The sequence below is a fragment of the Montipora capricornis genome, chromosome 8, assembly GCF_036669925.1.
Source record: "Montipora capricornis isolate CH-2021 chromosome 8, ASM3666992v2, whole genome shotgun sequence".
NCBI lineage: Eukaryota > Metazoa > Cnidaria > Anthozoa > Scleractinia > Acroporidae > Montipora > Montipora capricornis.
The window spans coordinates 52,976,339-52,995,498 of record NC_090890.1 but is presented as its reverse complement, the minus strand read 5'-3'; the positions used below and the strand labels follow the sequence as shown (position 1 = coordinate 52,995,498).

The 19,160-nt window shown below is 41.1% G+C and overlaps 1 protein-coding gene across 1 annotated transcript in view; it reads right to left on the bottom strand.

Annotated features, from left to right (window-relative positions):
• Positions 1-4,147: 4,147 nt before the first annotated feature.
• LOC138013504 (E3 ubiquitin-protein ligase rnf213-alpha-like) overlaps positions 4,148-19,160 on the bottom strand; it is a 51,264-nt gene continuing 36,251 nt past the window's right edge. The window contains 18 exon segments of the mRNA XM_068860592.1: positions 4,148-4,913; positions 5,856-6,028; positions 8,509-8,598; positions 9,387-9,584; positions 9,679-9,753; positions 11,178-11,385; positions 12,102-12,282; positions 13,378-13,461; positions 13,954-14,095; positions 14,509-14,708; positions 15,325-15,382; positions 15,474-15,574; positions 16,295-16,469; positions 16,757-16,910; positions 17,003-17,100; positions 18,159-18,193; positions 18,581-18,659; positions 18,932-19,135. Coding sequence (XP_068716693.1) covers positions 4,745-4,913; positions 5,856-6,028; positions 8,509-8,598; positions 9,387-9,584; positions 9,679-9,753; positions 11,178-11,385; positions 12,102-12,282; positions 13,378-13,461; positions 13,954-14,095; positions 14,509-14,708; positions 15,325-15,382; positions 15,474-15,574; positions 16,295-16,469; positions 16,757-16,910; positions 17,003-17,100; positions 18,159-18,193; positions 18,581-18,659; positions 18,932-19,135 — 2,424 coding nt within the window. The 3' untranslated portion in view covers positions 4,148-4,744.

Sequence of the window (19,160 nt, the reverse complement as noted above, 5' to 3'; positions counted from 1 at the left end):
CCCGTACTCAAAGCCTCTCAAAGCTTCTGTAGTCTCTTTTTTCGACCCAATGTGCACCATTTGGGAAACCTGGGTAGCACTGGGGAGCCACTTCGTGCCATGCAGGAGCCTACGATCCTCTGGTCAGCGTCGAAACATCATGGCGGCGATGGCGGCATCGGCATCGAGTGGATTCTCCTCCGGTGTTGTCAAAGCTCTCGTGGGCTTCTATAGAGGAGGAGAGTTTTGCTTTCGAAAGGCATAGAAGCAGGATCACTTTCGACCTTTCGAAGCAATCCAGCGTGGCAGCAGTCAAGAAACATCCTGGGGAATTTCTTTGGCTTATTAAAGAGCTTGCAATGAAATTTGGCATAGCGGAGTTTGAGCTAAAACCATTCAGATTGCAGCGTAGTTCCAACGGGAAAACGGAGAATTACAGCATTGTTACGCAACAGCAGTGGGAAATGGGTATACCATTTCTTCTTGGACAGGAAGGCCAAAGTGAATTAAATGGCAAGTGCCAAATTTTTGGTCTAGCTCATTTCATTGGGAATTATGACGATAAATAGCCTGTTTTTATGTAAAGTGAATGATATAGAGTGAAGTACCTTTACACTGTTGAAATACGTCTTTCACATGTGAGAGGCATGTGAGTATTACAACGAAAATATAGTCAAAAATTTTCGGAATACTCCTTGGAAAACTTCGGGATCCTTCGGACATCTTCATCTTCAGTAGTCTTCGGAGATCTTCGGCTGTCTTCGGAAATCTTCCGAAAAGATCGAGAATCGTCCGAAAGTGGGCGAAATCTCCTTGATATGCTAAACAAAATAACATTGCCCTTTTCGGAGCCGTTTTTGTTTCCTTCTGGGGAAAATTTATTGTTACAGAGAATTTTTTACTGTTAGTGTTAAAATTCTAAAATTTGATTGCTCTGTGTTACAGAGCCAAAAATTTAAGTGTTTAGTGTTATCGAGGTACCCCCATTCAGACCCTCTTGTAATGTTCCGGCAAAATAAGATCTCACTGCTGGCTCTAAAAAAACGTTAATACTTCACTAATTCAAATATATTTTGTTCAAAGGTCTTTCACGATTAAAGCTCTAAATCATAGATCATTGTTCTTAAGAATGGATTCGTAATTTCGGTTGACAGCCTCGTTTTCATGCTAAAGGAAGGAAAGGACTTATTTTGTGGGTACTGTTTGGAGATGTTGCCATGCTCGGATCTTTAGGGACTTTTAGTGTATTCATGTATAGGATATTTCTAACTGGTCAATGATGAGAAAGCTTCTTTTGCAATTAGTTACAGGTCCGACCAAATCCCCAGTTATGAACTTATCAATGTTAACCCCCAGGGTGGGGTGGGAAGGGGGGGTTCCTACGGGAAATTAACTCAGAGAGCCTTGCGGTGCCCCATGGTCGGGCATTTGACATGTCCGCCATCTTGGAACACCGAGAGAACCTGGAGATGAGTTATCCTCAACCTTGGTTTTGAAAAAGAAAGGTAAGCAAATCCGTCTTCATTGGCGGATCCATACCTGTTTCCACCGTTTTACGGAAGTCGGTCACAAGCATTGGAAAGGGGAATTTGGAGAGTTAAAATCTAAAACATTCCCGGGGAAGCATGCCCCCGGACCCCCTGGAAACTTTTTCGTTGTTTTGAAAACAGATCATTATTTTTCCTAGACCCGCCCCTGGTCTTGTCTTTTTGTAAATAACGACCATCACTTCTATCAGTCTTTCCTGGAGTGTTCACAAGAACGGGATTGTTTCTTTCTACTTTTCTTCGTGATTGCTTTTTGTATATTTCTACTATATCATTGTGCATGCTTGATTGATTCTAAAGCTGGTTAATATTGTTCATGCTGTTTTTCTAAATGCCAGGTTCTTGTTGAGTACCGTGAGAAAGGTTTCATGTTACACGACAAATTTCCATCAGCTGTTAAGAGGGGATTTGAAATTGACAGTGGAGAACACTGGTGTTCCAAGAATGTGAATCGAATGAAAAAAAAGTTACTGTAGGGCAGGAATGTGGTGTTCCGAAGGTGTCCGGGGGTGGGAAATTTGACGCTACAACAAGTTGCAAAATTGTTGAGACACTTTCATTAAAAAACACCTTTTCTAGGTTCCAGTAGAATTTAAACCTTTCCCACTTCCTCTCCCCTCTTCCCCTTTCAATGTTGACTGCTCAAGTTTGCAACATTTTTTTTGTCTTGCTAGCAACACTGATAAGGGGGGAAGGGGGGCTGCAGTATGGGAGATAAAAGAGAAATTAATATCGCCCCAAGAAGGTATAGTGTCTCCACTATTTTTGTAACTTGCTGTCTGATTGATTGTAATAATTGTTCCAGTCCTGATTTGCATCCTATAAGGAAAAGGTTCAACGTAGAAAAGCAGGACCTAAAGAAACAATCGTTAGATATCGTATAAGCTCTGAAACATTTAAGAAGTTTGCACGCGAAGTGCAAAGCACATTGTACCAGCTCACTTTCGGTTGGCGTCCTCGGCTCAAAAACGTCGCCTGCTTAACCTCACTGATATGTTTTTTGGCTATTAATTTTTTGGCTGTGCACCAAGCAAGGAAGGAGGATGGGTTTGACGTCATAAACTACATTGCATAGCTGTTGTGATGAACTGTCCGAATGCAGATTGGCTCGTGACGTCAACTGGACATTGAACCCACTGCCCCTTGATTGATTGAAGATCAAATTACAAGTCACATTCCCAACATTGCGCGACTTTGCAAAGAAACAAACTTTTAAAAAATCCTCGTATTCGCAAGATAATGAAGATTGGCAATAGACCTTTTACAAATAAGGCGGTCATTTTGATTTCTATAGTTTCGAAAGACATTATGGGATGCTCATGGGGCAAACCTGGGCATCCCATAATAGCTATTTGAAACAATGGAAATCAAAATGGCCGCCGTATCGGTAAAAAGGTCTATTGAAGACTATACGACTATAAACACTATATTTACCTTTTACAGGATAATGTCGCATTTGTCAAAAGAACTTGAAATTAATGATACACCGTTTGGCCTTCGAGTTATGGCCACTGACCACCCGGTTAACAAAAGCGTTGGGTCGTGTCCTAAGGACATCTCTACCAAAGAACTGGAGGAACTTATTGCGAAACATGAATCTATTTGGATGGGAGGAAGTCCTGACTGGACAGCACTGCAGATTAATTAAGGTAGGCCAAGGAATGACAGATGTTAACTATTAAGGAATGCAATAAACACAATGACTCACAAATTGAAAAAAACAACAACAAAAAAAGAACAGTTTCGTTTCCGTCGGCATACCCTGGATGTCGGTTGCAAGATTTTTCAAATTCGAGAAATTCGTGAGGTTGGAAAACCAGAGCGTTTATGGTGTACCCAAGGAAAACGTCATAGAGGGCAACACCGTTTCGTAACCGAGGCTTCCTGTTATCTCCCAAGGTCGTTGTTCTGGTTATCATTCGTTTCCCAGTATTGTTTTTTTCTTGGATGAGGTGCGGTTGTATTCGCAGACAGACCATGAAATTTCCGTACTTGATATGTTTTTATCCTAAACACGTCTTGCTATGGTTTTCTGGTACTCATGCCCACGATTCCTTGGTAATTTTAGGTATGGATCCTCAGAAAGCCTTACTTCAAGCACAGACAGCCATCGAACACGTGCGCTCCAATCTGAACGATCAATGGAATTTTCACGGCATCTACTCAGGAGCTGGTTACAGATTAGACGGTCTTCCATGAATCACCTCCCACTACGCGTTTCATATGGTGTTGTGGCATATCCCTTTTGCTCTGTCAGGCCAGTACTTTTCGGCACCTAATGCCACACAGAAATTTGACCCCAAGTTTTCTTGCCCGTATAAGGTCTCTTTCTATACCCCATAGGCTATTGGGACCTTAGAATGCGCCGTTATCAACCGAGGCGGTACTTTAATGAAGAAGTTCGAAATCATGTCCACCTCGGGTGATTTGTCCTTGCGATACCTTGAGGTCAGTGGGATTCCTTATTCCTCTGAAGTGAAGCTCAGACAAGGTAATCTGATCACGTGGTTCGCTAATTCAACAAAATACTAAAAAACAGCCAATTCTTTACAACATGGTGAAATAATATTACAGTTATTTACTTATTGGGCTAGTATTACGCTGATTAGAGACACAAAGGATACATTTCCAAGTTTAATGGGGGCATTCAACAAAACAACCACACAAAACATTGAGGTACTTTCTCATTTCTACCCTATGGACGAATTTGTAACAACGAACATGACGTCTATTTTTTTGGTGTAAGCTATGATTTGTTCCTACTTTACAAAAAGCTTTTTCCCAGTGATTGCTCATCTTTTGCATGAGTCTATAATGTTGCATTTTGTAATTTTTTGGCTTTTTTCTTATTTGTGCAAATTTGGTAAAATTCCTTAAATGAATCATCTTCTCATCTCGAGGGATAGAGACGGATACTCGATGCCGTTCTTGAAAAAAGAACAACAACTAGCTCCCCAAAAGTAAAATTGCAATTCCACAAATATCTCTCGCCTTCCTCAAAAATTCAATTTAAGAATATTAAGATGTCCCATTCCTAATCTGGGCAAAGAAGTGCAGAGTTAAAAAAGACGACTTAAAGACATCATAAAACGCAGCAGATGCAGATGCTGCTACTCGTTTGAAAGTAACAGATGTTCAAATAACGTCAGCGTAACCACAGGAATTGACCCAGAAAAAAAATAATAAACAACAGGAAGTGACGTATAATAATAATAGCCTTAAGCCGATGCAGACTCTCTTTTGTCGTGATAATCGTCACACAACGCAACAGATGTTCGCCACGCAGAGATCACGTTTTTAAGCTGCACATTTTGCGGCAATTCGTGGAGTCCTTGAATTGGATCGTGTCCTTTGTTGTCGAGATGCCATTGTATATAGTCACACAAGCTAAGAAAAGAGATGATATGCTTGAATTAGTACTGGGTTATCTATGCGAATGCTGATGTCTTAAACTTGACTGATTGTAAGTGGTGAGCCTAGTTCAAGGTTCGCTCTTTTTTGACTTGCAAGTCGCAGTATAGAGATTTATGCCTCCCACAGCAAATGTATACAGTCCAAAAGTGTAGTCTTAAAGGGGGCAGTGTGATGCTTCATGTAGTATTCCCTTTCTAATGTACCCTCCCCATCCTCCTTATAAGTTGTGTAAAAGAGATACGCATGTGTAGGATAAAAGAGCGAGCACATGAAGATTATGAAAGTTGTTAAATTTATGTAGTATATACTTAAATAGTGGATAGCTTTGAAGGCGCGCTCTGATTGGCTACTCAAACTCGGTGGCTCGTGGTGGACGCTTAGCCAGCCGAAAAGCGGCGAGGTAAATATCATGGACGGAAGATTACTAGTGTGTTAAAATCCGTTTATTCCTTCGGAATCTGTGGGGATCCTACACTTCGACCGTGTTAGAGTCCCAAATTAATCTCTGGGAAGAGAACTTTGCCCTTGTTCAAACATTTTCTTCGTTTTAGTTGAAAAACATGCCCGTCGACAAAAGCGAAAACTAGCAATAGATTTCTCAGAATGAGACGCGATTTTTTTATCAATAATCTGCTCAGTAGTGCCAATCCGCAACAACAACGAATTTACTGTTCAATCATCAAATTATTTTCGACACTCGAAATTAAAACCTAAAAGAACCACAAACAATCCTCCTAAAGCTGTCAGGTGTCTACAAGACAATCGGGGGGAGACTATCGCTTCACCATATATCATCTTATTCTCTTTTCCCTGTCAGTCTCACAGAACAAGTGTTGTTCTCACAACACGACAACCTTCAATTCTTACGACCGATCACCCATTTCAATAAGGTATGCGCTAACTGCAAGTAAATACCTCATTTCCTCCTCCCCAGGTCTAGGCTCAACCCTAAGATTGAGTAGAATGAGTTCCAGTACTTCGCAAACAAAACGATCCAAATCAACCATCATCATCTTATTGCTGACTTTCATCATTTGTTTCGAAGGGATAACATGCTTGTAATTGTCTGGAATCTGTTCAAAGGGATCCTACAAAATGACGCAAACATCATCTGTATTGTAAACATGAATCAAAAATGTTTTTTATCTGCGCACCAAAACAAAATGGTGGAGGAGTCTGAATGAGTAAAATATCTTAATGAACACAATGTGAAAAGGATTGGAACTTTATTTAGGTGTCTAGTCTCCTAGCGCTGGAGAACCAATTGGGGACACTGTAAACTGAGATCAACAAATTAACGCAACGCAAATCAAATGCTGGTTTTTGAGAAGCGGGGAAAACCGGAGTAGCAGGATAAATCCTCTCGGAGCAGAGTCGAGAACCAGCAAACTCAACCCACATCGGTTTACAATGTGCAAATGGATTAAAGCAAGAAGATTTTTGCTGGTGTTGACGGCTTGGTGGGTAAAGTTCATGAATTGCTCCATACGCTCCGGTCCGTGGATCGACCATAACTTATTTTTTTCCATTTTCCTACTTGAAACCTTTCGTCATCTAGAGCATCTCTACGAAAAAAGGTATGCAATCTGGACGAATCGTAAGTTAATCACTGCCGAATACGTTCCTATTTGCCGCCATTGTAACGCAATAACCGCGTTAGTCTTACTCTTCTCGGTAAACAAGGGAATTGGCCATTTCCAAGTTCATGTCTGCCTCCTCTTCAAAGCGAGTCCAAGTGCGACGTTTTTGTGATCGTAATTAGTTTTACTTTACATATGAATGAAAACTAATTTTCATAAGAAAAACTTCGCACTTAGACTCGCTTTGAAGAGGAGGCAGACATGAACTCGGAAATGGCCTATTGCGACGTACATTCAGGAACACGTGGCTTCTGACATACATACATACATACATACATACATACATACTTAATTGACCGCTCCCCATAGGGGCTTTTCAAGGCCAATGAAACACAACGAACCGACAGAACAGAACAACAACTGTTAAGAATCCCAACTGGCTGGAGGCAAACCAGTTGGCTATTTACAAGTGCGGCTGGGAAGTTGAACCAGGGACTACCAGGATCAAATTCAACGAGCGGTCAGAGCGGGTCTTGAACCCGGGATCTCCGGATCTCAAGGCAAGCGCCCTGACCACTGGGCCACACTGCCTCCAGTGAACGAAACAACACGCTTTTCGAATTTACCACATAAACCTGCAATTTGAAAATTCCAGTTCTTCTGTGGAAGATGTGTCACACAAAAATATGGATTTTTAGCTATGAAAACTCGCCCATCCCTTAAGTCGCATTTTTCTTGTAAATTCCGATATTGAAACGCTAAAAGATTTTTAAAACACATGTAAAAAAGCAAATGACGTTTCGGCGCTGCGTTACGCCATTATCAAGTTAAAAAGTGAAAGAGTATAAGGTGCAATACGAATATATAAAATGTGAAACAATACGTAAAATATTTGCGGGTCCTTTGGGTAGAATTCCCAAGGTAAGAAACACAATAAGGAAAAAAGAAAGAGTAAATGTACGAAAGTGTAACGTAAACAGTTTGGCAGCTTGACAAGATGTGGTGGCACTCTAACAACTGAAGTCTACAGAAAACCAACCGACACAGGACTGCTAATCCATTTCCAAAGCCACGTCGACAGCAGATACAAGAAAGGCCTAGACAACACGATGGTTAACCGTGCGTACTGTCTATGTTCCACCAAAGAGGGCTTTGTAAAAGAATGCAACAAGTTACGCACCACGTTTTCAAAGCTTTGCTATCCGAAAAAAATTGTCGATTCCACTATATAAAAGTTCAGCCAGGAACCAGATAATGAAATACACACCATGCCTTTAGCAGACCCATCTGTTTATATAGTATTGCCTTTTAAAGATCAGCAATCAGCCGATCGCGTACGCAAAGATATCTAATCTCTGGAAGCAAAGATCGATGTCAACGTAAAACCCATTTTTACAAGCAGAAAACTGTCACAAACTTTGAGTGTCAAGGAAAACAAACCCCCGATCGTCAACACCCAATGCATTGTATACTCATGATTCCAATGTGATTTGTGCGATGCAAATTATGTCGGGTTTACTGCTTGGCACTTATATCAACACATAAGTGAACACCGTTATTCAGCCATCGGGAAACACCTTGAAACACAGCATGGCAACAACAGAAAACAGACTGACCACCTTTTGAAAGGTTTGATTGCTTAGTCTACGAGGTGTTGTGTATAAAGGACATCAAGCCTTCTCTTAACACGCAAGCCTACTCCATTCCTGCCAAACTGTTACGTGACACTTTCGTACATTTCTTCTTTTTCTTTTTTCCTTATGGTGTTTCGTACCTTGGAAATTATACCAATAAGACCCGAAAATATTTTACGTATTGTCTACACCTTACACGTTTTCACTTTTTAACGTGATAATGGCGTAACGTAGCGCCCAAACGTCGTTCCCTTTTTTAAATGCATTTTAAAAATCTTTTAGCGTTTAAATTCTTAGTCAATTCATTTTCTAAATTCCGATATATTGAGGATTTGGAACACTTAAGCTCCTTACCTGGCCTCGTGTTATTAGAATTTTCGCTCTCTCCAGGGAAAGCAAGCGCCACAGGGCGATCACATGACGTAACTGACAACACTGCTGGGCCTACGAAGAGAACAAAGTCACAGTTCACACAAATTCATGGTGATTTGTTAATAAAGATGAACCATGGCCAAAAAATTTGGACATTTGAGCTCGCGCATAAAGCAAGTATGACACAGCAACTCGCTCGAAACAGAGGGACATTTTATGATATGGAAAGAATTATTAACGAAGTCTTGTGATCTTTCTTATTCGTCATGTATGATCCTCGAGTCGGCTTGTACTTTGAGAATTGGTATCTTCTGAATAAACTATTTTAAACGCCAGCAAAAATATAAATACTTGCAATAGCACAAGAAATTTCAAACATGAAAATTAACTTCTCGCGCGCAATTCCCTTAACTTTAAACTGCTGTCCTAGAAAACTGCAGGCTTAAAAAGCCTGGCTTTTGCTATTTGGTACCACATATGCAGATTTTTCGTGCGAGAACATAGCGCAAAGACAGAGAAATCGTTGCCTTCTTTACCAAGGAACGGAACTGCGCGACATGTCAACCTTTCTCCTTGGAAATGAAGTTGTCCCAAGAGAAATCGAAAACAGAGCCTATGCAAATTTTTTTGGGGTAAAAGAGTTGTATTATGGGATTTGTGCAAGTGGAGAATTCTATTCTGAAATACTGGTATCCCTATGTTCCCTATGTTCCCTATCCCTATGTTAGGGTTCACACTGCAACCAGGTTGATGTTACTCTGGTTTGGAGAATTATAAATGTAGATTAAGAAATTTAATTCAAAGATCCAGTGTCTAGACAATCCTGTCGAGTGTCTTCATCAGCTAAAAGTCATTACTACCTTCAGACTCCGAAGACTGTTTTGCTGAGGCATGCGTAGTACCCTTCCCAGGTACTCATTCAGTAACATATCGGGTTTCCCACCGGTGGAAGAAAGGAAACCAATGGCAATGTCCAGAGATGATAACACGTCACAGATGTCTGTGAGAGATCGGAAATCGGTTATGATTTGACGGCTGACAGCTGAACTTAACGGAATCTGTGCGGAAGCAAAATGTATGCAGTTTAGTTAGATTATATTTTCATTAATCCACAGGAAAAAGCCTTTCCATTCTCTTAAAATGCTCTCATACCTGAGGAACTTTGACTTTCACAGCAGCAAAAACGAAGTCCAGCTGAATCTCTCTGCTGAACGCAAACCTTTCATCCTGTAGTGAGAATTTGAAGCAAATTAAAAAAAAAATTGATCAGGGAACCACCAAGAAGCCCAAGGCGCCTATGAATGGTAACTATTTCTAGAAGCGCGAGTCAGATTAAGCACACTCAATTTAAAATTCCCATAGCTTGACCAATCAAATTCTCCTTCCCAGATCCCATCGTTTCTCTTAGCTGTTCGGGCCTTCGCACGAGAAAACGACGGGCTCTGGAGACATAGGAATTGCGGTCCCAGATTCTAGGACTTCTCGAATTCATACATGAATCGTCAATAGTACTAAACATGGCGGCGCTCAGAAGCATTACATTCAAAGAGTCTTTATGTGAAACTTTAAGTGGCTTCAACTTAGCAAAATGTCGATTAGGCCGGAACAAGACAACCCTCTAAACCTTCTATACAAATGTCTCAAAACATTGTTGATATCAAAACAGCGAAAGTAGATGCTGAGGACGAGAGGACATTATTAAAACTAAAACTATAAGTACCGTAATACAGTTTTTAACAGACAATCCAATCATATCGCACCAGCAGACCCCATTGCACCACATCATCCAGTTTTACTTCCGGTTCAAGAATTTAATGTTCGCAAGCCAACAAATGAAAAAAACTTGAATTTCCTATGTTTCCAATCCAGAGCCCTTCGTTTTTACGTGAGAAGGCTCCGCCGGCTAAGAGATACGCTGGCATCTGGAAACGAGAATGGACTAATTATTGTTTTCAGATTTCATCTTCTTTTTAAACTCTCGGACGGTGGGGTATGTCCGTCAGACTTTCTTTTTGGTCTCAGTTATATCCTTAGAGGTCATTATGATCAGCTTTCGCCGCTTTTGGCGTTAGTTTATCACTGTTTACTGTATTTCGTTGTAAGGGTTTTTTGGAAACCTTACCATTTATGTATCATCCTAACTCTGCTCGATTCCAGGCCTAACCCGTGCAAAACAAACGTAAAAATACATGCCCTGCATGTTGCGAAGTGAAGCTGACATCTTCTTGTATACGGTTTTACTTAACTCAAAGATAACGTATTTCTATTGATATCTATGACCTATAGAGTTCGAGACTGTTATATGCCTGGGCACCAAACAACCAAAAGAAAAGTATATACGTTCAGATTGGGCCATTGGTGAACGAGCACTGAAGTTGTTGAAAAAAAAACCATCCCAGAACCAAGCTGGGATTGTAAACTTTCTGGAAAACAACTACTGAATACTATCTCAAATGGATGTTCAGTGAAAAATAACAAAAATTAAATGGAGTGGCTTTAGGTGTAACTCCGCTAAGGCCTTTGTTGTTGTTGCAATTCAAAATGTAGAGTTTTCTTTTACCTAACTCGGCCATGATTCTTACACAAGATAGTGTTTTCATAAGAATAGAGTTAAATTCACGTGAGCAAACGACTAGTATCTTTTTACTCACTTTGAAATCAATCAGTGGTCTTCTCCCTATGAACCTGTCGATCAGCTGCCTTTCAAGAGCGTCCCAGTTGTACTGGACCAATGTTCCCTTGCCCACCTCTAGTGAGTAGTTACACTGAGCTAAGATGAGAGGCAGGAGGTCTCTCTCTGCGTCATACGAAATCAGCTGAGATGTGGTAACGTCTTGCAGCTGTATATGAGGGAGGTCCCTGAGATGGTTCGATTAATTGGAAAAAGATATTAGCCAACAGCCCTTACGCCCACTCACAACACAGCTGCATTAGGAAAGCACTTATTTCCACATTAGCTTGACAAGGGACGAACACCGTGTCTGGTGTGTAGGTGGACCGAGAACTCTTTTGCATGGCATATAACCTATTAGGGCAGCGCCCAGCGCAACAAGCGCTGTACGGATTTCTTCATGAATTAGTTCCCGTGCAATAGCCCACTTTCGAGATATTAAAATTCAGTCCTAAACAAAAGGCATCATCTCGAGGTTCTGGAGAATAAACTCATACAAATCCTTATATTTATTCCCCAGGGTCTCGAGATGATGTCTTTTGTTTAGGATTGAATTTTAATATATCGAAAGTGGGCTATTCTTCAGTAGAAATGGGTACTGACTAATCGCTGTGACTACAAGAGTGGAATCATTGAACAGTAACTACGTGATAACCATAACCAAACCAAAATACATAATGTTGTTATGCTAAAAAGCAAACGTTGTAACTCTGTAATGTCCATGCAAAGTAACATGAATAGAATTAGTCAAGGTATTAGAGATGAAAAGAAAACGGGAATTAGCAGTGCTCTTGAATCAATAAATCTGACCAAACACACTTGTACCATCCATTCATGCCTGGTAGGGAGTGTAGCACAGATACAGGTATGAGTGAATGTTTGATAGGTGTTTCTTCACACTTACTTCACTTCTCCACCAACCAAATTCTGATATCGCTCGTTGAATTCGTTGTGAACCGTGGTGAGGTAGAATACCAGGGCCATTGAGCAGATACCCATCCCAGACGTACTGGGTAGCAACAAAGCCAGAGGGCGCGAGTTATCCATGGGAATCTGACACAAGTCACTTGGGGGACGAAGACGCCCTGATTGAATAAAGGCAAGTTAAGTACGGTCACAGTACAATGGGACCTCGATTTAACAGACGTGCATACTACGATTTAAGGACGTTCGCGCCCATTGCTACTGCGCATCTTTCCGCACATGTCACGCACACGCCATGCATCGTAGACCACGCAGGTAAACACGATGCTGAAGATGCAAAAATTTTCCACAAGAATGGAACATGAAAGTAGACGTCACGTCACGTCTTTTCCTGATTTTGTCCATTTTAACAAAAAACAAAAAAAATCTGTACGTGCGAAGTTACAAATATTTGGCCTTTTATGCTCTCGTGCGACCGAAGTTTTCTTTCTTAGACTAATATGTATCGGTTTTCAAGGCCTATTTCACCTCAGAAAAAGACATCAGCTGCAAAGGTTAATTTAGTTATATTAGTTATGTTGAACTGAGTACGTTTACCTGATCTAAATTTCACTCATGTAGCTTTTTTATTGCTGACAGTTGTAAGCTAAGATCGTCTTAAAGTAACGCAATCTTCTAAAAGTGCACCTAATGATCTCGAAAACGATCACGGTGACTCTCCCCCGTCCCCCCCCCCCCCCTCCCCCAATTTTTTTGCTTTTTTCGCAAAAGTAGATCATCACCTTTCTGCGTGGTAAGTTTAAAAAAAATCTGTACGCGGGAAAGTTTTGGGCGCGAGCGTCCTTAACGAAAGTCTTCTTCGCACATCTAAGTGTATGTGGTACGGAAAGGGACCCGATACAACGACACCACGTTATAATAAACCAGATTTCCCAACGTTTTGGCACTTCGATAAAAAGAGATTCCAATGACATAATGTTGATATAATCTGTGCCATCCAGTTGCTAATACACTCGCTGACTCTTAGAACACATTGAAATTCAGTTGCAAATCAGGATAATTAAGATTGTGTTTCACTGCAAGTGTTTAAGGTTGAAGTGACTGAGGTTCTGCGATGGAACCCCTTTCTAATGGTCGTTATCACAATTCTCAGTGTTTTTTGGTCGAGTGCTCCTTTCCAACTATCCTCAAGTCATCATCGACAAAAGGAAAAAAACACCTCGCATTTAGAACTTAAGAGTCAAATTAAAACATACCTTGCTGGTCAAGACTTTGTCGCACATGATTCCACGCTTTGTTGAAACTCGCTATCAGAAAAGCGAGTTCATCTTTCGCCGATTCTGTAAAAAGAAACAAACAAAGAAAAAAGTTATTTCAAGAAACACCATCTACTTTTAAAGGTTTAAACGCTCTTGAAGGACTGACATCGTTTTGTTGGCATGTAAGGATTATCCGGGGATGATAAGAGCCAGTACAAAGAAATAAAATTTTTGGCTTTGCCAACGATGACATCGACAGTAAAGAAACGCTACTAAATAATACGTTTCAGGGGCAAAAATACCTTGGTTCGTTCTTCGGTGTGTTTTACATTTCAGTACATTTCTTTGTCATCTTGAGAACGGAGTGAAATGAGTTCTTGGTCTTCGTTTACAAGATCAACGGCCGTGATTTCAAACTGATAGAAAAGAAGTTCCCGAAAACACCCTAAACAAATAAATCGTTTCCATCACAAAACTCTTTGCCTGTTTCCAGAGGGTAAGGGTTGGGGGGGGGGACCTTCACAAAGACCAATTGAATTCCCACATCTGTGATGAGCACGTTATCGGACTTACTGGAAGGAATCTTTTTGAGAAAATCTCGTATCCTGATGTTCTCTGCCTCTGTTCTGTCGATTCGGCGATGAAATTTGTCCATGAGAAGACGCTGTAATTTCACAATATCAGGCAAGAAGCGAAGCGCACGAAGTTTGTGTTCCTAAAGATGAATTCCAAAAGAGTAAAGTGACATGGATAGTGCTTGGTAAATGCTTTTTATTTTCCCCTTACTAAAATTGGTTCCAGTGAGTTAATTATTTTGGAAAAGTTACTTAGCTCTAAGTTCGATTATCGAAGAAAATTCTTTAAATTCGTCAATTTTTTCCATTTTGAGTATGGTTGCTTGACATGCGCTCCGCAAAATTGGACGCTGTTCTTCGAGAAGAATCTTCCCTTTGAGAGCAATTTTCTGATTTACCCGCATTCATAATGGCTGCCAAGAGTAAGATGCCTGGAAGGTGAAGAATAATAACTTTTACGGCCGACCAAGAAAATCGAAAACGGACTTTTTTAAGCAAAGCAGCAGTTGTATAACCTCTGGAGGCTGCGTCTGTGCTGCGGTGGTTAGTTTACCTGTCGCAAAAACTCTGCTAACACTTTGTTCTTGTCAGCACCGGTGGAGAGAACTTCTTGCTGAAAGGTGTGTGAGAAGTGGTCTAGGGTGACTTGAGTCCGGTATCTCCATAGGGCTGGACAGGAAGGTGATATGCCGCTAGTGAGAGTATCTGGAGGAACATCCACTTCATAGAGTTGCCGCATCAAGGGATTGTTGCCTAGAAAAAAATGTTCACGTACTGAAGCATGAAGAAGCACGTTAATCGTTGTTTACGCAAGTAAAGAGCTTAAGAAACAACACGAGCGAAAACACCACAAAAGGTTGCTGAGCAAAAACAACGAGTTCAAACGTGCGTTTTACATTTTGATAAATTTTTTTGCAAGAACAGCGAGAAATAACGAGTGAATTTGAATTTCGGACGTGAGCACACGACGATAAATCCTCAATTTTCTCTCTAAATCTGCACGCCGTTTATGCCTGTTTGTTGGTAACACAATTTAGATTCGATCACTTCAAAGTTCTTCGCAGTCGAAGTTTTTAGGTGAAGTTCTTGTAGCCGTTACGGTCGTTCTTTCTTCTCATTCTAATTCTAATTCTATTCTAATTCTAATTCTAATTCTAATTGAATTCCAATTGTGTGATCTGCAAAAGGCATAACCCATCACCGCATATGTGCAAATGTGCATGTGTTAGTGTTGAAATACGAGACAAGGTGCAAGCGCTAAATAGCGTTTTATTTTAAACATGGCATCTGACAGCCGTTTTGAAAGCTTCCACTGACTGCGTATTGTCGTTAGATCAACTTTCGACATGAATGTAAACATACCACTTACCAAGTCGATTGTCGCCAACTAGCAGCTCCAAGCAATATTGAATACGTTCTTCGAGATTCTGAAACAAAGTATGTCGAGACTATCAAACTCTTCAATATTTGCAAAACAATTAAAAGGAGGAAAAGAAACAAAAGACAAGGGAGATCTACCGTCATCGTAGGAGTCAGAATACTGGTGTTGAACGCTGTTTCCCAATCCCTCCGGGACTCCTTAGACGTCAGATTAGGCGCGACAACCATGGCTTGTTGTTCTGGAAAAATCGGAATCATTTAAAATGCAAATTCTCAAGATACAAAAAAACATATGATGACCAAAAAAGAATCTAAGTCGTAGATGGAATTTGAATCCATGTCCCTCCAAGATCTAGCTAGATGCCTCAACACACTGAGCTACTGGAGACTGTAGTGAAGGAAGAACATCTATGGCCTTTGAAAAGACCTACGTCAGGCAGTTACGTAGTCAGTCAAATCAACACAATTATGGCTCATACACGCATCAAACAGTCAAACTCAGCTTCAGAGATAAGAGCCACTCTCCGACTTTCCAAACTGTGAGAAATACATCAACTATGAAAGACACAAAGAATATCTGACAGCCAAAGGAAACTCAGAAAAAATCTGAGTTGCAGATGGGATTTGAAACAAAATCTCTCAAAGATCTAGCTGGATGTTCTAACCACTGGCGCCTCTACGGAGAGCAAAGGTTATCTGTGAGCTCTCACGCGCGCGTCACTGATAACCGCTGTAAAGGTTAACACAAATTGTTAAACTAAGTTACAGTCAAGAGAAAGCAAAAGAGTGAGGTACGGGATTGCGGAAAATTAATTCACTTTTTAAAGGAACGAGGAATGATATAATAAGCCATCATGGGTTATGAGCCATTATACCATGATCTACAAACACGGCAAAAAAAACAAACAAAAAAAAAAACGTTACTGGCAAGTTTTTTTTTGCAATAATTGGCAACTTACGATCTGAGACATGCGCAGTCATATATGCAAGGATCATGTGGATGCACAGGATTGTATCGTCCACACTCCTCCCCAGGCTCTTAGCAAGAAGTTCCAAATCCATTTGCAGGTGATCCCACAAAAAGCGTGCCAATGCTTCAGGAGGAACTCTGGGATTGATGAGGGAGGCCACATCCTAATAAAGGACAATCAAGATATTCTCAGGTTTAAATGAAAATCGTACAAAGTTAAAGGGCGTAATAATGATTTTAAAGAGGGCCTTGATGATGGATTCAGCACAACAGTTGAAACTAAATTTTGGCCCACTTAACAGCTCAGAGTAAAAACAATTTGACTGCCACGGTTAATTAACCTTACAGCTGTGTGAGAAACGTTTGACAATTTCAATCCCTTCTCTTATCAAATCAAAGCCGTTTAGAATTGCCAAATTGCAATTATGCCTTGTGAACGTCTTTAGCATACCTGCGGTTGGCGACAGGCTCCTTCAATCATAGCGCAATGCATCAGGATTCTTGTGATGCCAACAACGACAGGTGAGAGGTTTCGCTCTGAAACAAGACTCTTAGGTTTTGCAGTGGGATGCCCGAGCACGTGACCTGTCATGGTGCGATCATCCCTGAAAAAAGAAATGGCGAAAAAGTAAGAATATCTGAAAAATGTCGCCGTGTGAATACATTTGATCCAGTTTGAGTATGAAACAGCACATACCTCTGAGCAACTCTATTTCCTTGAGAAAGATTGTATCCAGTCCCACCGATGTTGACTTTGCATTCAGGACAAACTTTAACTTCCACAGGACGACCACACTGCAAAGAAAAGGAAACCACAGTTGGCTAACCAAAGACATCGAAGGGTAACATTTTTGCAAATGTTGGCCGTGTAGCACTTATACTTAAACAGAATTAACTACTGTAGGGTAATACGAAGTGCTATGTAAACTATGTGAGCATTAGTCCTGCTAATGGAATTGGGCCCACACAAGGACAGAGAAAAACTCTGACCAGGGTGGGAATATTGAACCCACGACCTTCGGGTTAGATCACCGCTGCTCTACCGACTAAGCTACGAGGTCAGACGGGAGGAGGTGATGGGGACGTAACCCTTCCCTGTACTTGTACATATTTGAAATCTTCAATTCCCACGATTCCCTGCTCCCGTCTGACCTTGTAGCTCAGTCGGTAGAGCAGCGGTGTTCAAGGCAAGACACAGTATGCATCAGGAAGTGTAACGAAACTTAGAAATGATCTGTAATGGCCATTACTTGAAAGGACAAGGAATTCTAGGGGAACAGGTACAAAAAGAGACTGTAACTTGCTGTCAAATTAAGTCACAAAAGAAGAAACAGCGGATTGGCTCAAAAAGGGTTGGATCGATTGAATGATTGAACAAGTGATTAACCACTCCTGTAGGGGCTTTTCAGGGTCAATGTACAAAACTTTGTGGGGAACTTTGCCCGACTGCTGTTACGGCGTAAGTGGCAGCCGTGCAGTTTACAATCTCAACTGTAAAACAAGTAGTTTACACAGGTGACCGCAGAACAGAATAAGTGAGAGACCACCACAACGGGGACTACGTCCCCTACCCTTTTCGAACAGTGTGTGGGTTCTTTAACGTTCCAAGCAAGTGATGTGAGACGGGGCCTATGGGCCTCGAAGTCTAACCATTTGCAGATGGAATTACAAAGGCAACACTTTCTCATCAGTAATGTTAAGACCCTGAGTGTTGGTCCGGCCGGAGTAGAACTCACAACCTCCCGCATGCTGGCAGCCCGATGCTCAACCAACTGAGCCACCGGTAAGCGGTTGTCATTTTTCATATCTAATATTGGTATACCCTGACTTTCGTTCGTTAATGTAATACTTACATCTCCGATGTAATACGGATGTCCTTTGGGGCACTCTAAAGAAAGGGGAAAAAATAGGAGAGCAAGGCAATGAACGAGTCAGAATACAGAGCAAGAAACGAAAAATGTCGGTTCAAGATAAAGGGTTGATAGTAATTAAAGCACATGCACGGAGCTCTCGTATCCGCCTTGGCTTTGTGATCCATTTTGCCTTGTTTTCAGCTCGAAAAAAAGAAAACAAAAAGACAAAAAACAGACGTAGCTCACTCATTTATAGGTACTACCTACTTATTGGAAAATTAAGTTGGTACGGAATGCCTACATTGAAGTGAAGGAAATTCTTTATCAAAAAAAAAAGTATAATTAAGACGTAATGGGACGGGGGCCCAAAAGGTAAAATAATTGCTATGCTGTGCAGAGCTAACGTCTTTTTGATCACTTACGGTACCACGCCCCAGTATCCCGCATCCCTGCCATCGCCTCTTGAAGGTTGTCCTCTGGCATTGTGGGTAAAAAGGCGTTCTAAGAACAAAAAAATGGTTAGCAACCTGGTCACCCAAAAATCTCGTGTATGTGGATGCAGGCGTTTTAGGCTTCGGATGGAGCTGCCGATAAATGTTGACACAGCCATTAAGAACTCGTAATGCATAATCTTTTCGGATTGTACGGATAGCACAGATGGAAATGGTATGTGACCTGAACACGGAACCGCATAAGCTGTTAACAAAGATAACAAAGATATTCGATTGGCTTAAATCATCAACTTGGTAGAAGCCTTGAGGAAATAACTGTACCCTTAAAGCGGCAGGATTTTCCATCATCAGTCGCAGTGGCTCACAGACGGTCACATGATCAATACACTGGAGCACCATTACAGTATGAATGACAATTTCGCACAAGTTCTGTTCCATGGCTGAGCGACCAGGTGCGGTTCTGGTGCTGGGGAAACCAGGAGCTCCCAAGGTGTTATTCAGAAGATGAATGGCAAATGGTCGGGTCTGCGAGCATAAAGAAAAAATAACG